At 38.0% G+C, this 16618-nt stretch overlaps 1 protein-coding gene and 2 pseudogenes across 1 annotated transcript; all 3 read left to right on the plus strand.

Moving 5' to 3' along the window:
- The first annotated feature begins 201 nt into the window (after positions 1 to 201).
- Positions 202 to 2139, plus strand: LOC132052696 (cytochrome P450 89A2-like). Its single transcript, XM_059444349.1, has one exon. It carries the CDS (start codon positions 494 to 496, stop codon positions 2036 to 2038), a length of 1545 nt encoding a protein of 514 aa, XP_059300332.1. The 5' UTR covers positions 202 to 493; the 3' UTR covers positions 2039 to 2139.
- Positions 2140 to 10136: 7997 nt separating this feature from the next.
- On the plus strand, positions 10137 to 12830 carry LOC132052698 (cytochrome P450 89A2-like; annotated as a pseudogene).
- Positions 12831 to 13323: 493 nt separating this feature from the next.
- On the plus strand, positions 13324 to 16297 carry LOC132052699 (cytochrome P450 89A2-like; annotated as a pseudogene).
- Positions 16298 to 16618: the final 321 nt, after the last annotated feature.

The following is a 16618-nucleotide window of genomic DNA, read 5'->3' on the forward strand; positions in this document are numbered from 1 at the left end:
CCAATATAGTTGGCTTAATCATAAACATTCATATCTTTATTTAAATCATTAACCATATATATTCATAAGTCAATCCTTTTAACTTCAAGATAATTTATCTTTAAACTTGCAAAATAGATTAAAGCGACTTTAACGTCCAAAAATCCTAACTGTAACATTCAATTGACCAATGGCTTAAGGGGTAACGGCATGCGTTTGTGCTGGTAGGAGATAGCAGAGACTACTAAAATAGTCAAATGTGCGCACAAGCTGTTTCTATTTTGACACTTGTATTTACCAGTTCTTTAATTTTTCTTTTTCTGCAAGGACAGGTCAGGTGTAATTTTCCTAGACAAAACAGAAAGCATAAAAAATTGTAAATGGAGCCTACCAGTCTCTAACTTTTTCTATGCAAAATCATTACAGAATCTTTTTCCACTAGTAAATGCACTTCTATAATAATTAGTGGAGAAGTTGGAAATTAAGTCGTGCAGATAATCCAAGTTTGAAAATAATGGAGTCATGGCTTCTCCTCCTCCTCATCATTATCATCACTCTTTGTATCTCTTTCTTACTCAAATCCAATAACCAGAAGGTCAACCAGAAATTCCCTCCCGGACCCTTTGCTTTTTCTGTGATTAGCAGCTTACTACGGGCTAATACCGATATAGAACTCATCCTCAGGGACCTCAAGACTAAATATGGTCCTGTATTCAACTTAAGAATTGGAATTGGATTTCGTCGTCCTTCTATATTTGTTGCTAGCCACTCATTAGCCTATCAAGCTTTAGTCCAGCAAGGCGGTGTTTTTTCCAGCCGGCCAAAGGCCGCTCAGACCAGTGTAACCCTCACCAGTAGCCGGATTAACATCGCCTCCTCCCCTTACGGCCCCTCATGGCGCCTCCTCCGTCGAAACCTTGTCTCTGAAGTCCTCCACCCTTCCCGCACTAAGTCCTACTCTAAGGTCCGTTCTCGGGTACTTTGTATCCTTATTCAACAGCTCCGTTCTGATTCTGAAGCCACGGAAGTGATCAGGTTAATTGATCATTTTCGTTATGCCATGTTCTATCTTCTTGTCCTGATGTGCTTCGGGGACAAGATAGATGAGCCTCAAGTCAAACAGATTCAAGATGTACAACGAAGATGGATGCGAAATGCGAGTCGATTCATCAATCTCAGCATCTTCCCAAGATCACTTCAAAAGATCATTTTCAGGAATCAATGGAAAGAGCTCATCCAACTGATACAAGAGCAAGAAAGGATCTTTATACCTCTGATCCAGGCTGGAATGAAGCAAAAAACTGAGGAAGATGTAGTGGCTTATGCGGATACATTGCTGAATTTGGAAATTCCAGAGGAAAAGAGGAAGTTTAATCATGGAGAGATTGTTAGCCTCTGCAGTGAGTTCCTCTCCGCCGGCACGGATACTACGGCCAGCTCATTACAATGGATTATGGCCAATTTGATAAAAAATCCTTCTATTCAGGAAAAACTATACCAAGAAATATCTGAGGTAGTGAAGTCAAAGGGAGGAAAAAAAAACACAGTGATAGACGAAGCAGTGAAAGAGGAAGATTTACAGAAAATGCCTTACCTAAAAGCAGTGATCTTGGAAGGTCTAAGGCGGCATCCACCAGGTCACTTTCTGCAGCCGCACACGGTGACAGAGGAAGTGGAACTCAACGGCTATGTCATCCCTAAGGATGCGATAATCAATTTCATGGTTGCAGATATGGGTTTGGATCCACAAGTGTGGGAGAATCCCCTGGATTTCAAACCGGATAGGTTCTTATCAGTGGATGGTGATACAGAAGCGTTCGATATAACAGGGAATAGAGAGATCAAGATGATACCTTTTGGTGCAGGAAGAAGAGTATGTCCAGGATATGGCTTGGCCATGCTCCATCTAGAGTACTTTGTGGCTAATTTGATCTGGCATTTTGAGTGGAAGACTCTGGATGGAAACGATGTTGATCTATCTGAGAAGCTGGAATTCACGGTTACATTGAAGAATCCATTGCGTGCTCGCATTTGTCCTAGAGTAAATCAACTTGAATGATCTGCTAATGTTGTGTATTTGTTTAGTTTTCCTTTCTCTTGAAGTTGTTGATGTTTCTTCAATATAAAATAAAAGAACAGGAAGGGAACTCAAGTATTCAACTGTTCGAGTGAGCACAATATTTGAAACTCGAGGTCCTCAACCAAGATCAATAATAAACATCTAAAATAATAACAAACCTCTAAATAATGATATGGCCTTTAGGAGGTGCTTTATGCATGAAAAGATTTATTAACAAGCATGACCACATGGAGAACATTCCCTTAAGTTGATGAAGGAGCATTTAGTAAAGATCAGTAAAGTTTCTTTTTCTCTCCAATGATAGATTACACCTACTGAGCATTAACATAGACTTACCTCTTTAAAGCTTTGCATACCCGTGAATGATAAATAGATATCACTCAAACGAAATTTCTCAATAAGAACTTTACATTCTTCCACCAAGCACAGATTGGTAACTTTAGGCGTCAACCTGTGGACTTCCATTTGAGCACTCACCATGCAGTTCACTTTCACCGCCTGGAATTGACTGGAAATGTAGTAGGCTAAGCATAACAGGAGTGGACATGCTGAAACACGTAACATAAGAACACAAAAAGAAATGAGTTGATACTAGGGGAGTCACTAGCTAGAGATTTAGAAATAAAGAGATGAAGAGTCATATATAGTATTGAATAGAGCAAACAGTACTTCATTGCTAAGAGAATATAAGCAAAATTTTATACTGTTTTATCTTACAACAGCCAAAACTAAAAATCTGTTTGACATTCCTGAATTTTCAGATATTTGGCTCTTAATTTAGACAAAGAACAACATAATTATGTCCATCTAATCATCAGGCTGCAGAAGCATACTATTTATGATGAATTCTTGAAATTGGCATTCCGGCATTCATTCAAGTAGCTCCCTGCGAGACAGTGCAATAAGCTCTGGTATTCCTTCATGTTTTCACGGTCACTTTGTTAGGATCACTGGAAGACAGTTTCTGTTGGATGGATCCATTCTTGGTTGGACCAAAAAGCCCTGAGACGATGTTATTCATGAAGCAGAAACGATACGATCACAAAGATCCTTGATCGTTTTATATCACAAAGCCCCAAACTACTGTGGGTAAAACGATTTAGCCTTGGTTAGGCCGTACGGTAACCACAGGTGTGATCATTGCAACAATGCCAGAGGTACTTACATTCATCAGAGTTACACTTGGAATAAATTACACAGCTAAATTCAACTTAAAAACATATTGCAAAATCATATTTGCTATTTACCAAAAAACATGAACATTGTAAATTCCAAACTAGATTCTTGTTTCTGAAGTTTACCATTATAACTGGTCATGACCAAAAACCAAATACTTGCAAAAAACAAAGTTACTAATCATGCAACAAACAAACCCGTTATTCTTTTATTTATCAACTTAAATGAAACAAACAAACCTACCTGCAATCACCAAAAAAATAAATAAAAAAGAAAACGTACCTGCAATCACATTGTGCTTTTCAAAAATCCTTTGCTGGAGTGCTGAATGAAGAACTTGATGCAATAAAGAGGGACGTAGAATACTATGTTGTAGAGCCAGATTACTCCTGCACAAACCCAGCCAACTCTTTCGATTACTATAATCCTCTGATCTCCATACACAGCAAGCATGGTAAAAAGCAGTGGAAAAAGCACACAACTAAACACGAGAAAATTACAACTAGGCAACAAACTCCTAAGTAGCGCATAACTGCTAGTGCCAACTTGAAGGAGAACTGCCCATAAGAATATGACAGGTCAACATTTCCAAGTAGCTACCAAGGACAATTCACTAGTCAAAATCTCGGACACGTTGCTTCTCTAAGAGCACATTTGGATTGACTGAAGTTTAGATTGATCAAGTGTTAGCAGTTGAATTTATGAATACGCAGTTAAATGTTTAAGTTCATAAAAATAACATAGATAATTTTGTAATTGCTTGTCAAATCCCCAATGTTATTAAGCCAAATGTCGCATGTTGGGGTATATGAATATTTATAGCTTTTGGCTTGTTTTGGGTAGGTTTAGACAAAAGTACTTAAAAGACCGGCTTTTAAAGCAAAATATGTGGTGTTACCTCTCTTTTTCAAATATATTTATCACGTAAAAGATTTAGTCAAAAAAAAAAAATGCCAAATATAAGAGGGGAAACTAACTACCCTAAAGTAACCATTTGAGTTGTTGGATAGATCTTTATTTTATTTTCATTCGGCTCCTCCTTATTATTGATAACCCTAATTTAGTGTATTTGGTATGGTGGAAAATATTTTTCATGAGAAATAAATAATTTTTTACTCGATGTTTGATAAATAAATTGAAAAATTTTGTGATAAGAGAATTTACATCATTCAACGTAGGTGTTCAGGGTTGGGGGTGCAACCACCAATGGTATGGAGTAGGGGTGGGTGCAAGATAGTTGCGGGGGTGGGGTTAGGTGGTGTTAGATGGTGTTAGGTAGTGTTTTAAAAGGCAGTTTCAGGACTCGCCTCGAGGTCGGGGCGCTGACCAAAATGCCTCGGAGCTCATGTGCGGGGCTTAGTTCATGTGAGGCTTACGCTCTAAGCGCCCGACTGTACATTCTAAACACGTCTAATGCCCAACTTTCGGGACTCACCTAATGGTTCTTACACAAATTATATGTTAATTTCCTTAATTAAAATCGTTGACCCTCATAATTCTTATTTCATCTATAGAAATAAGAAAATTGGGTATAACTCAAATAACAAGTCGTAGTATTGCATATTTACTATTTGAGACAATCGTAAGGGTGGATATTACTTAATATTTCTTTTAAAAATACATCGCTGAATTGTACATTTTCACTTGTCATTGGTTTTTGTCATATGTATCAAATTGTCATATTTTATTATTTCGCTATTTTTAAAGTAATTTTATTTTTATTCATGAAGGAGTTATGTTTTAATTATAATACTGATAAAATTTATTGATTATTTGCTTATAGGGAGATAAAATGAATAGTATGATAGTAATATTGCTTAAAGAAATTGTAACTTTTTTTAGTGTTTAAAAGTTAAGATGTTAGAGATGATTTGCATTTCATAGCTTTTATTTCATTGTATTGTTTATACTTATAAAATTATGTTATATATAATTACAGTTGTAAGTGACGTATAATGGATTGCTTTGATTAGTTTTTTGTGAGGATCAAGCTCATATATATATTATGTAATTTTACCTATTTAAAAATATTTGTTATAACTATATTATTTTATGAAATATTATAAATTAAATACCCATGGGCTAAAGTTCCGTGTTTCGGGCTTACATCTCGCCGATGCATATGTAAAACGCATTGCCTTACGGCCTAGTCTTTGGTGGAGTCCGGAACCAAAATGCCCCCAAAAAAAACAGTTTCGACCAAAATACCCCAACAAAAAAAAATGTTACGAAAATGCCTTTAGCGCAAAATTATCGCGCTAAAGAGTTAACGGACACGGCTATGTTAATCGCTATAGCGCAAGAATTTCATCGCGCTATAGTGCTTTGTTTTTTTTTTTTTTTTTTTCCGCTCTTTTGGTTAACCCTTCTTTCGTTACACTTTTTAACGTACTTTGACCATAGATTAATCATGCTTGGGGACCCCGAAACTTCAATATTTTATATAAAACCCTACTTATTTTTGTGCGATTAATTAGGTAGGATCAACACATCAAGGATACACAAAAGTTCGGATGACCGTTTTAGAGGTTGAAAAGTGCTCGAACGCTATTTTCGTTCTCAAGCTCGGTGACATTAGCTTGAAGTTCTTTACGAATACTTAAACTTGTTCATTAATAATTAATCAAAAGTTAGTCAAAATGGCAGCGTTCATGCAAAAGAAAAAAACTTAATAAAAATTGCATCATTCATAACCTTGAGTAGATGAAAATACTTAACACACTAATTCATTAATAAGAAACCCATGATATATTAAAAATACAATCAAAACATTCTTGAAAAAAACTTAAAAAACATTCAATACCTAATAGCATAACGATATATTAAACTTAAAACTAAAATCACAACATTCTTAATCATCATCGTAGAGTACAAGTCCTCAATATCGTCCTCGAAAAATATTGGCGGTTTCTTAAGACACATTTTTTTCGGTAAAACAGTTAGTTCTCTACCGGGATGACGCTTGTTCTTCGGTCAACTTTAGCATGTAAAATCTACATCGTCTTGCCAAAGATTCTGTTATTTTCTTTTCTAATCCTTTGCACGGCAAGCTCGCAAGTTTCGCACCTACTTGAGGCATGGTTAAGGATTACCTCGTTGGTATTGGAGCGTTGAGATTTTCCAAGTCACGAACAAGACGTTCGATTCGGCAAGCCGACGTGACCATTCTCGGCGTAAACCGCAATAATATTCCCGCGGATCCGAATATTTCACACACGAGAAATCATCATTACGCTCTATAAGAAGGTGGGGATTTAGCTTATCTAGTTTGAAATCACTAGTATCGCTCGAAAAAGCTGCTATGATTTGAACTCTCATCGTCACCCTATTTGGTTCTTTTGGAAGGAGTAAAGACCAAGCCGAGTTTCTACTACTCGACATTGAATATGGTGTAGTCTAATAACAAAGAAAGGGCTACTTATATAGTTGCAAACCCCCAAGTACCCGGGGGGGGGGGAAAGGGTCTATATGACCCTACCTACTTACCTTATTGTAAGAAAAATGTTAATCTTCATCGGACATTTCACAGTCCGAATCCCACTTGGCTATAAATCTTGTGCTACCATATATACCATATTCTACCCTATGGTAACTATTTGCATCCGATTGTTCTCTTCGCGAAAACGATTAAGAGCCAAATTAAACTCTTGTGGAGTTCCCCGAGGCATTGACATATCACGTTTTTTTGGGCATTTAAGCCTTCGACGCTAACTTGTGCTCCATCTTTTCAGACCTCCCTAACACGCCAATCCCACTCTCTGTCATTTTATTATTGTATTCTCGATTGAATCTATCGTTAGGGTTATTTGAGTAATGAAAATCATCATCATCTAGTTCCCGTGTCCTTCCTATCGCTTCAAATATGTTTGCCGGAGTGAATGATATAACACGGCTAATATCTCTAAATTGGTCAAAAAATGACATAGTAGCTCAATTTTGTGTGAAATGTTGTGTGGTTGGTAACAACTATTCGTCAAATTACGTTATATAAAGTTTGATTCGAATCATGACGTTTTTCTGTTTGACAGTTGAGGTGACAATGGAGCAGCTGTATAGCGCAGTAAAATTATGCGTTATAACGTATAACGCAGTAATTTACAACACTTCAATCATGGTACTGTTGTTGAATGGAAGCTCAAATCGAAGCCTGGTGTGCCCGAATATTTTTGATTTTGTATTTTGGGCCTTCAAACCATGTATGCATTGATGGGTTTGCTCATTGTCGGCCCTGTAATATCAATAGATGGAACACGTGTGTACGGAAGTATGACATAAAGGCGCTAATAACGCTTGGAACGGATGCAAATGGAGCTATATTCCCTCTAGCTTTTGCAATTGCAGCTAATGAGAGCATTAGTACGTAGGGTATGTTTTTGGACTACTTAAGGCAACACGTTATTAAGGATCGCATGGGAATATGTGTGATATCAGACAGAAATGTTGGCATATTGCACAATATGTTCAATTTGCAGGGGTGGCAGCCACCCTTTGCCTACCATCGTTATTGTTTAAGGCATTTGAAGGCAAACTTCCAAAAGGCATATCGAATCCCAAAGACTTTGCAATTGGATGTGGGCGGCTGCAACGGAGCATCGAGAAGAAGTTTAACCCGCAAATGGACATTATTAGGCGGCGAATGAGGAAGCCTTCCACTGTTAAATGCAATTGATAAAGACAAATGGACATTACACAAGGATGAAGGTAGACGATGGGGTATGCGACAACAAATGTACTACGAGTCATTCAATGGCTTGTTAAAATCGCACGGGGACTACCCGTCACCGCAATGGTGAGAATGACATTTAAGCGAGTTGTGGAGCGGTTCGTCAAGAGATCAAAAGAGGCCAAAGCACGTACGCAAAGAAGGTCTAAGATGGATGCCAAAACCGTTAAAACTATTCGAGTACCACAAATATAAGGCTCGAAACATGATCGGATGGAGTACAACTACCGCAGCGCATATTTGAACTCACAACAAGTGTGCACCAAGGTAAAGGAGGTAACGTTCACACAATTTGTGAGATTCCAAGAACATGCACACGCGGCAGTGGCAATCATATCACATGCCATGTTCTCACGCCTTCAAGTGTTTTATCACAATGGGAAAGAACGCCTCTCTTACATGGCCGAGGAATATACGGTTGAAAATTATGCAAAAACGTATCTGAAGGTTCTACCCACTTGGTAGTGAGAGTTATTGGCCACCGTATCCATTTTCAATGGTTGCAAATAAAGCATTTATCCGTAAATTCGAAAGAATGCATACTCGCGTATTCATAATGAAATGGATGTTCCACCGGGGAGATACACTCGAAAATGCTCATTTTGCAATTATGTTGGTCATGATAAGCGCAAGTGTCCCTTACGTACGGTGGTCAAACTACATCTCCGCAGCCAAGTACTCTCCTGGGGGGAGGAAACTTTAGTGGTGGAAGTACCTCTAGTGGTGGTGGCACATCTCGCGGTGGTGGCGGAAGATCAACTCAAGAGCATTAATTGATGAATGTTTTTAAGGTTTTTTTTCAAGAATGTTGTGATTGTATTTTTAATATATCATGGGTTTCTTATTAATGAATTAGTGTGTTAAGTATTTTCATCTACTCAAGGTTATGAATGATGCAATTTTTATTAAGTTTTTTTCTTTTGCATGAACGCTGCCATTTTGACTAACTTTTGATTAATTATTAATGAACAAGTTTAAGTATTCGTAAAGAACTTCAAGCTAATGTCACCGAGCCTTGAACGAAAATAGCGTTCGAGCACTTTTCAACCTCTAAAACGGTCATCCGAACTTTTGTGTATCCTTGATGTGTTGATCCTACCTAATTAATCGCACAAAATAAGTAGGGTTCTATATAAAATATTGAAGTTTCAGGGTCCCCAAGCATGATTAATCTATGGTCAAAGTACGTTAAAAAGTGTAACGAAAGAAGGGTTAACCAAAAGAGCAGAAAAAAAAAACAAAAGCACTATAGCGCAAGAAATTATCGCGCTATAGCAGTTAACGAGCCCGTGTCCGTTAACTCTTTAAATTTCTTCTCGCGCTAAAGGCATTTTCGTAATATTTTTTTTGTTGGGGTATTTTGGTCGAAACTGTTTTTTTTTTGGGCATTTTGGTTCCGGACTCGTCTTTGGTGTTGGGTGGTGTAAGGATAGGTGGGGTTGTAGATGTGTCGGTAAATAAAGAAAATATTAAACATTATTATTGTGAGATCCACCCGAATATACGGTCAAGCCTATTCCAAGAATGCTTGGTTCTTGTTTCGAATATTTTGTACTGTTTTATCTCATACAACGGTAAAAAACTCAAAATTCTCTTAATATTCCTGAAGTTCAGATATTTAGCTATTCATTCAGACAAAGAACCACATAATTATGTCCATCTAATTATGTAAAAATTGCACCAGGCTGCAGAAGCATGCTATTTATGATGGATTCTTGAAATTGGCATTCTGGCATTCATCATGTGTTGGTGCATGAAATTTTTATTTTTTACCCTATTAAATTATCTTTATGTGTTGTGGTAGGTAATTGTTTTATAAATCTCACATTTTAAGAAGGTTTATGTGTAAAAATCATTGTAAAAAAAATGGTTTTACCTTATATTCCGCTCCCAGCATACTCTGCAAAACATTAGGGGCCACTTCACACTCTCATTTTGTCTTTTTTCTAATACCCCAAAAACTGGGTAATAGCCCAAGGATTACATTGTCAGATAGCTACTTTCTTGGAACCACAGTAAAATAAATGCAAGTTTTAACACATATAACTGTGAGCAATTCTAGAGAAATGACCATACACATGGATTTACGGCTGCTCGCTGTTCTTTTGACTAATTAAAACTACTATATATTTTCTGTTGAGATGAAAAGGAAATACAGGAAGTATCACTGTTAACAATATAATGAAAAGATTGATACGAAAAAACATAGGCCAAACACATGAACAGCCCCTTAAACTTGCCCGAAAATCCCATTTAGACACTTGAACTCAGAAAATTGAAATATTACCGTTATGTTCCACATCAGACAACATTCACACGCTCAAATGTTGTGCAATGTACATAGTCAGTTAGTTGTGTCTGATAGGAACGAATATGTACGATTGAAACAAAGTTGAGTTAACATGCCTAAATGAGATTTCCGGTTTAAGGGCCCATACATGTGTTTATATCTGTGCTGACTGAACCACAACTGAGAAAAAGTATCAGAGTCTTGGACCTGCACTTCAAGTTCAATACTTCAGTCATACAAGTGGAGAAAATAATGGAGTCATGGCTCCTCCTCCTCATCATCATCATCCTCACTCTCTTTCTCTCTTTCTTATTCAAATCAAATAACCAGAAGAAAGTTCCCCCCGGACCCTTTGCTTTTTCGGTGATTAGCAGCTTCCTACGGGCTAACGCCAATATAGAACTCATCCTCAGGGACCTCAAGACTAAATATGGTCCTGTATTCAACTTCAGAATTGGATTTGGATTTCGTCATCCTTCCATATATGTTGCTAGCCACTCATTAGCCTATCAAGCTTTAGTCAAGCAAGGCGCTATTTACTCTGACAGGCCAAAGGCCAGTTTAACCCTCCCCAGTAGCCGAATTAACATGGCCTCCTCCCCTTACGGCCCCACATGGCGCCTCCTCCGCAGAAACCTTGTCTCTGAAATGCTCCACCCTTCTCGGACAAAATCCTACTCTAAGGTCCTATCTCGGGTACTCAGTATCCTCATTCAACAGCTCCGTGCTGATTCTGCAGCCACCGAAGTGATAACATTAATTGATCAATTCCGTTATGCCATGTTTTATCTTCTTGTCCTGATGTGCTTCGGGGACAAGATAGACGAGCCTCAAGTCAAACAGATCCAAGATGTACAACGAAGATGGATCTTAACTCTTGGCCGATTCATCAATCTCAGCTTTTTCCCAACATCACTTCAAAAGATCATTTTCAGGAATCAATGGAAAGAGCTCATCCAAATGATACAAGAGCAAGAGAGGGTCTTTATACCTCTGATCGAGGCTCGAATGAAAGCAAAAACTGAGGAAGGAATGGTGGCTTATGCAGATACATTGCCGAATTTGGAATTCCCAGAGGAAAAGAGGAAGTTTAATCAAGGAGAGATTGTTAGTCTCTGCAGTGAGTTCCTCACTGGTGGTACTGATACTACCTCCACCTCGTTACAATGGATTATGGCCAACTTGGTCAAGTACCCTTCTATTCAGGAAAAACTATACCAAGAAATATCTGACGTAGTGAACAAAGGGAATTCGAAGCCAAAGGAAGTGAAAGAGGAAGATTTACAGAAAATGCCTTACCTAAAAGCAGTGATCTTGGAAGGACTAAGGCGGCATCCGCCAGGTCACTTCCTGCAGCCGCATGCAGTGACAGAGGAAGTGGAACTCAACGGCTATGTGATCCCTAAGGATGCAACAATTACTTTCATGGTTGCAGATATGAATTTGGACCCAAATGTGTGGGAGAAATCCCTTGGATTTCAAACCAGATAGGTTCTTATCAGTGGATGGTGATACAGAAGCGTTTGATATAACAGGAAATAGAGAGATCAAGATGATGCCTTTTGGTGCAGGGAGAAGAATGTGTCCAGGCTATGGCTTGGCTATGTTCCATTTGGAGTACTTTGTGGCTAATTTGATCTGGCACTTTGAGTGGAAGGCTGTGGATGGAGATGATATTGATCTATCTGAGAAGCTGGAATTCGCTGTTACGATGAAAAATCCATTGCGTGCTCGCATCCGTCCCAGAGTAAAATCAACTTGAATGATCTGCTAATTCTTGTTACATATATATTACAAGTTATTTTATGCTGTGTATTTGTTTGGTCTTCCTTTCTCTTGAAGTTGTTGATGTTTCTTCAATATAAATAAAGGAACAGGCAGGGAACTCAGGTACTCAACTGTTCAATTGGAGCACAATATTTGAAAGTTGAGGTCCTCAACCAAGATCAATATTAAACATCTAGAATAAACAAAACTTATAAAGTTATAATATGGGCCATATCGCCTTTTGGGGTGCTTTATGCATGAAATGATTTATTAAAGATCAGTAAAAGTATTTCTCTAATGATAGATTACACCTGCTGAATAGACTTACCTTTTTAAAGCATTAAATCTACATAAATGATAAATGGATATCACTCAAACGACGCTTCTCAATAAGAACTTTACATTCTTCCAGCAAGCGCAGATTGGTAAATTTATGCTTCAACCAGTGCAATTTCACTTGAGCAATCAATATGCAGCTCGCTTTCACTGTTACCTGGAAATGTAGCAGGCTCAGCGAGGTTCAGAACTCAGAAGTGGACATGATGAAACACGTAACATAAGAATACACAAAGAGGTGATCTGATACTAGGGGAGTCATTAGAGGTTCAGAAATGAAGAGATGAAGAGAGTCATATATATTATTGAATAAAGCAAACGATTCTTCATTGCTAGGAGAACAATAGAAAAATTTGTACTGTTTTATCTCATACAACAGCCAAAACTCAAAATTCTGCTGACATATCTGAATTTTCAGATATTTGGCTATTTATGATGGATTATTGAAATATTAATGCCCATTTTACCTCTTTCTTTCATGGGGGATCTTATGCATTGTTCAGATTCTCAGAAGAGGAAATAGTTTAGTGAATCTGAAAATCAGTTAGATCATACAAGTAATATTAATGTTGCCCACAAATGATTAGGAAATAATACGTTGCAGCCACTTGCAAATGGAGCAATTAAAAAGAAAAAGGGAAATGGGAACTTTGGATAAGGTACAACGACAACTTCCCCTCAATTTCAAGGTAGTTGCGTCAGTTATATGAATCCTCACTAATCGCGTTACTCCTAATATCTAATATTTTAGTAAGGTACTGCAACAAAAACCCTATATATACAGTCCCTCCGAATAAAAAGGGATTAAATGTTAGTAGTATTAAAGAATAACAGGAAATGACTACTTCCGTTAAGCAACCATTTTGGTGAGAGAGATCAGCCTTCTTTCTTCTTCTATGACTACCCACTTTGGTTCGCTATTATCTGCAAAATTCAAGAGACGAAATATGTAAATTTTAAAATTTAGACACATACAATGTGCAGAAGTCAAAGAGCTACAAAACTTTTCCAAGAAACTGACCAACAAGAACCTTAATTCCTTCTCCAGTTTCTTTTAGTATCTAAAGGCGTAACAAATATACTTTAACAGTCAGAGAGGGAAATGTGTAAGGAAAGAAACAAGGTCTCAAGAAACAGTGGATCTTGAACCCCTTTAGGCTTTTGTATTTCGAAGGTACTAGAATTATTGGCATGCAAATCAGAGCCCTTAATGTTTTGGCTTTGGCCTTTGGTTTACAAACTGCCATATGGGGAAAAAATTGTAGAACAGTTTAGTGGTAAACATATTGCAAAGGCGTCCCCTTATTTACTCTACTTGTCAATGCTGGCCTGTATATTTAAGGATCATCCCCAACTTTCTTTTTCTTTTTTCCACGCGATGCCAGGTACAATATTCATATTGGAGTCCGACTAAATTTAGATTCGCATCGGAAAGTTTCGTATTGGAGTAAAATGCTCCCTAACAAAGAAAACTTAATACTAGGGGCATGAACTCGAAACCTCTAATTAATGATGAAAGAATCCTTATCGCTCTACCAAAGTTGGTATCCCCAACTTTTTACACTTGGGAAAAGTTTTGCTAGTTTCAGTAGTTAGAAAGCGGTTGTGTTATGTTTAAATGCAACACACCCTTAATTAAAACACTTGCTGTTATGATCAGATTTTTCTATCTGTTGGGTCCTTTTGAAGTTCTTTAAGCAAAGAATATCATAACATTATTTATAAGTGCTTTTTAATCTTTATGAACAAATTTCGCTATCCACCAATGATACCAAAAGTATCTTCTTGAAACTGGCCAAAAGCGGGCAAATGCTTTAATTACAATCTGGGATTCCACTTCAAGTTCATAATTCAGTTGTACAAGTGCTAGTTGGAGATATGATCAGGATTCAAATTTATGGAAGCAGCAAGTCGCAAGGGCAAGAATATGGTGTTTCCAACTCATGGAAACCGTGGCTTAACAGTAGCACCATACACCTGTGTGGATTCTGGAAGATAGTAGGTACTGCTAGAATATATAGTGAAAAGTTGTGCACAAACTGTTTCTATTTTGACAATTATATTTATCACTTTTTTTTTTAATTTTTCTTTTTCCTACACCGACAGGTCAGGTGTAGTTTTCCTAAACAGGATAGAAAGCATAAAAAATTGTAAATAGAGCTACCATTATCTCTAACTTTTTTACTCTCCACACCTAACAGATTTTTTCCCCCCCAAGTACATGCACTTCTATATATAACAGTTAAGTGGAGAAGTTCGACATTTAGTCTTGCAGATCATACTAGTTTGAAAATAATGGAGTCATGGCTCCTCCTCATCATCATTATCCTCACTCTCTGTATCTCTTTCTTCCTCAAATCCAATAACCAGAAGATCAACAAGAAACTTCCCCCCGGCCCCTTTGCTCTAATGCCAATATAGAACTCATCCTCGGGGACCTCAAGACTAAATATGGTCCTGTATTCAACTTCAGAATTGGAATTGGATTTCGTCAACCTTCCATATTTGTTGCTAGCCACTCATTAGCCTATCAAGCTTTAAGTCCAGCAAGGTGCTGTTTTCTCTGACCGGCCAAAGGCCGCTCAGACCAGTGTAACCCTCACCAGTAGCCAGATTAACATCGCCTCCTCCCCTTACAGCCCCACATGGAGCCTCCTCCGTCAAAACCTTGTCTCTGAAATCCTCCACCCTTCTCGAACAAAGTCCTACTCTAAGGTCCGATCTCAGGTACTCAGTATCTTTATTCAACAGCTCCGCTCTGATTCTGCAGCCAAGGAAGTGATAACGTTAATTGATCATTTCCGTTATGACATGTTCTATCTTCTTGTCCTGATGTGCTTTGGGGACAAGATAGACAAGCCTCAAGTCAAACAGATCCAAGATGTACAACGAAGATGGATTATAACTGTGGGCCGATTCATCAACCTCAGCTTCTTCCCAATATCACTTCAAAAGATCATTTTCAGGAATCAATGGAAAGACCTCATCCAACAGATACAAGAGCAAGAGAGGATCTTTATACCTCTGATCGAGGCTCGAATGGAAGCAAAAACTGATGGTTTGAATCATCATAACACTGAGGAAGAAGTGGTGGCTTATGCGGATACATTGCTCAATTTGGATCTCAGAGGAAAAGAGGAAGTTTAATGATGGAGAGATTGTTAGCCTCTGCAGTGAGTTCCTCACTGGTGGGACCGAGACAATGTCCACCTCGTTGCAATGGATTATGGACAACTTGGTCAAATACCCTTCTATTGAAGAAAAACTATACCAAGAAATATCTGAGGTAGTGAACAGAAGGAATTCGAAACCAAAAGGAGTGACAGGAGGTAGTGAAAGAGGAAGATTTACAGAAAATGCCTTACCTAAAAGCAGTGATCTTGGAAGGTCTAAGGTGGCATCCGCCAGTTCACATCCTGCAGCCGCACACGGTGACAGAGGAAGTGGAACTCAACAGCTACGTCATTCCTAAGGATGCAACAATTAACTTCATGGTTGCAGATATGAATTTGGACCCAAAGGTGTGGGAGTATCCCTTGGATTTCAAACCGGATAGGTTCTTGCCAATGGACAGTGATACAGAAGATTTTGATATAACAGGGGTTAGAGAGATCACGATGATGCCTTTTGGTGCAGGGAGAAGAGTATGTCCAGGCTATGGCTTAGCTATGCCCCATTTAGAGTACTTTGTGGCTAATTTGAGGCTATGGCTTAGCTATGCTCCATATAGAGTACTTTGTGGCTAATTTGATCTGGCATTTTGAGTGGAAGGCTGTGGATGGAAACGATGTTGATCTATCTGAGAAGCTGGAATTCACTGTTACGATGAAGAATCCATTGCGTGCTCGCATCCGTCCAAGAGTAAACCAACTTGAATGATCTGCTAATGTTTTATATTTGTTTGGTTTTCCTTCCTCTTGAAGTTTTTGATGTTTCTTCAATAAAATAAAGGAACAGGCAGGGAACTCAAGTACTCAACTATTCCATTGGAGCACAATATTTGAAACTTCAGGTCCTCAACTAAGATCAATAATAAACATCTAGAATAATAACAAATTTCTAAATAATAATATGGCCTTTAGTTGGTGCTTTATGCATGAAAAGATTTACTAACAAGCTTGACCACATGGAGAACATTCCCTTAAGCTGATGATGGAGTTTTTAGTACACATCATTAAAAATATCTTTTTCTCTCCAATGATAGATTGCAACTACTGAGCATTAACATAGACTTACCTTTGTAAAGCTTTGATCCACATAAATGACA

The sequence above is a fragment of the Lycium ferocissimum genome, chromosome 4 (genome assembly GCF_029784015.1).
Source record: "Lycium ferocissimum isolate CSIRO_LF1 chromosome 4, AGI_CSIRO_Lferr_CH_V1, whole genome shotgun sequence".
NCBI lineage: Eukaryota > Viridiplantae > Streptophyta > Magnoliopsida > Solanales > Solanaceae > Lycium > Lycium ferocissimum.

Bases quoted from the DNA above. Each gene is read 5' to 3' on its own strand.
- LOC132052696 (XM_059444349.1), top strand. From the start codon at position 494: ATGGAGTCATGGCTTCTCCTCCTCCTCATCATTATCATCACTCTTTGT.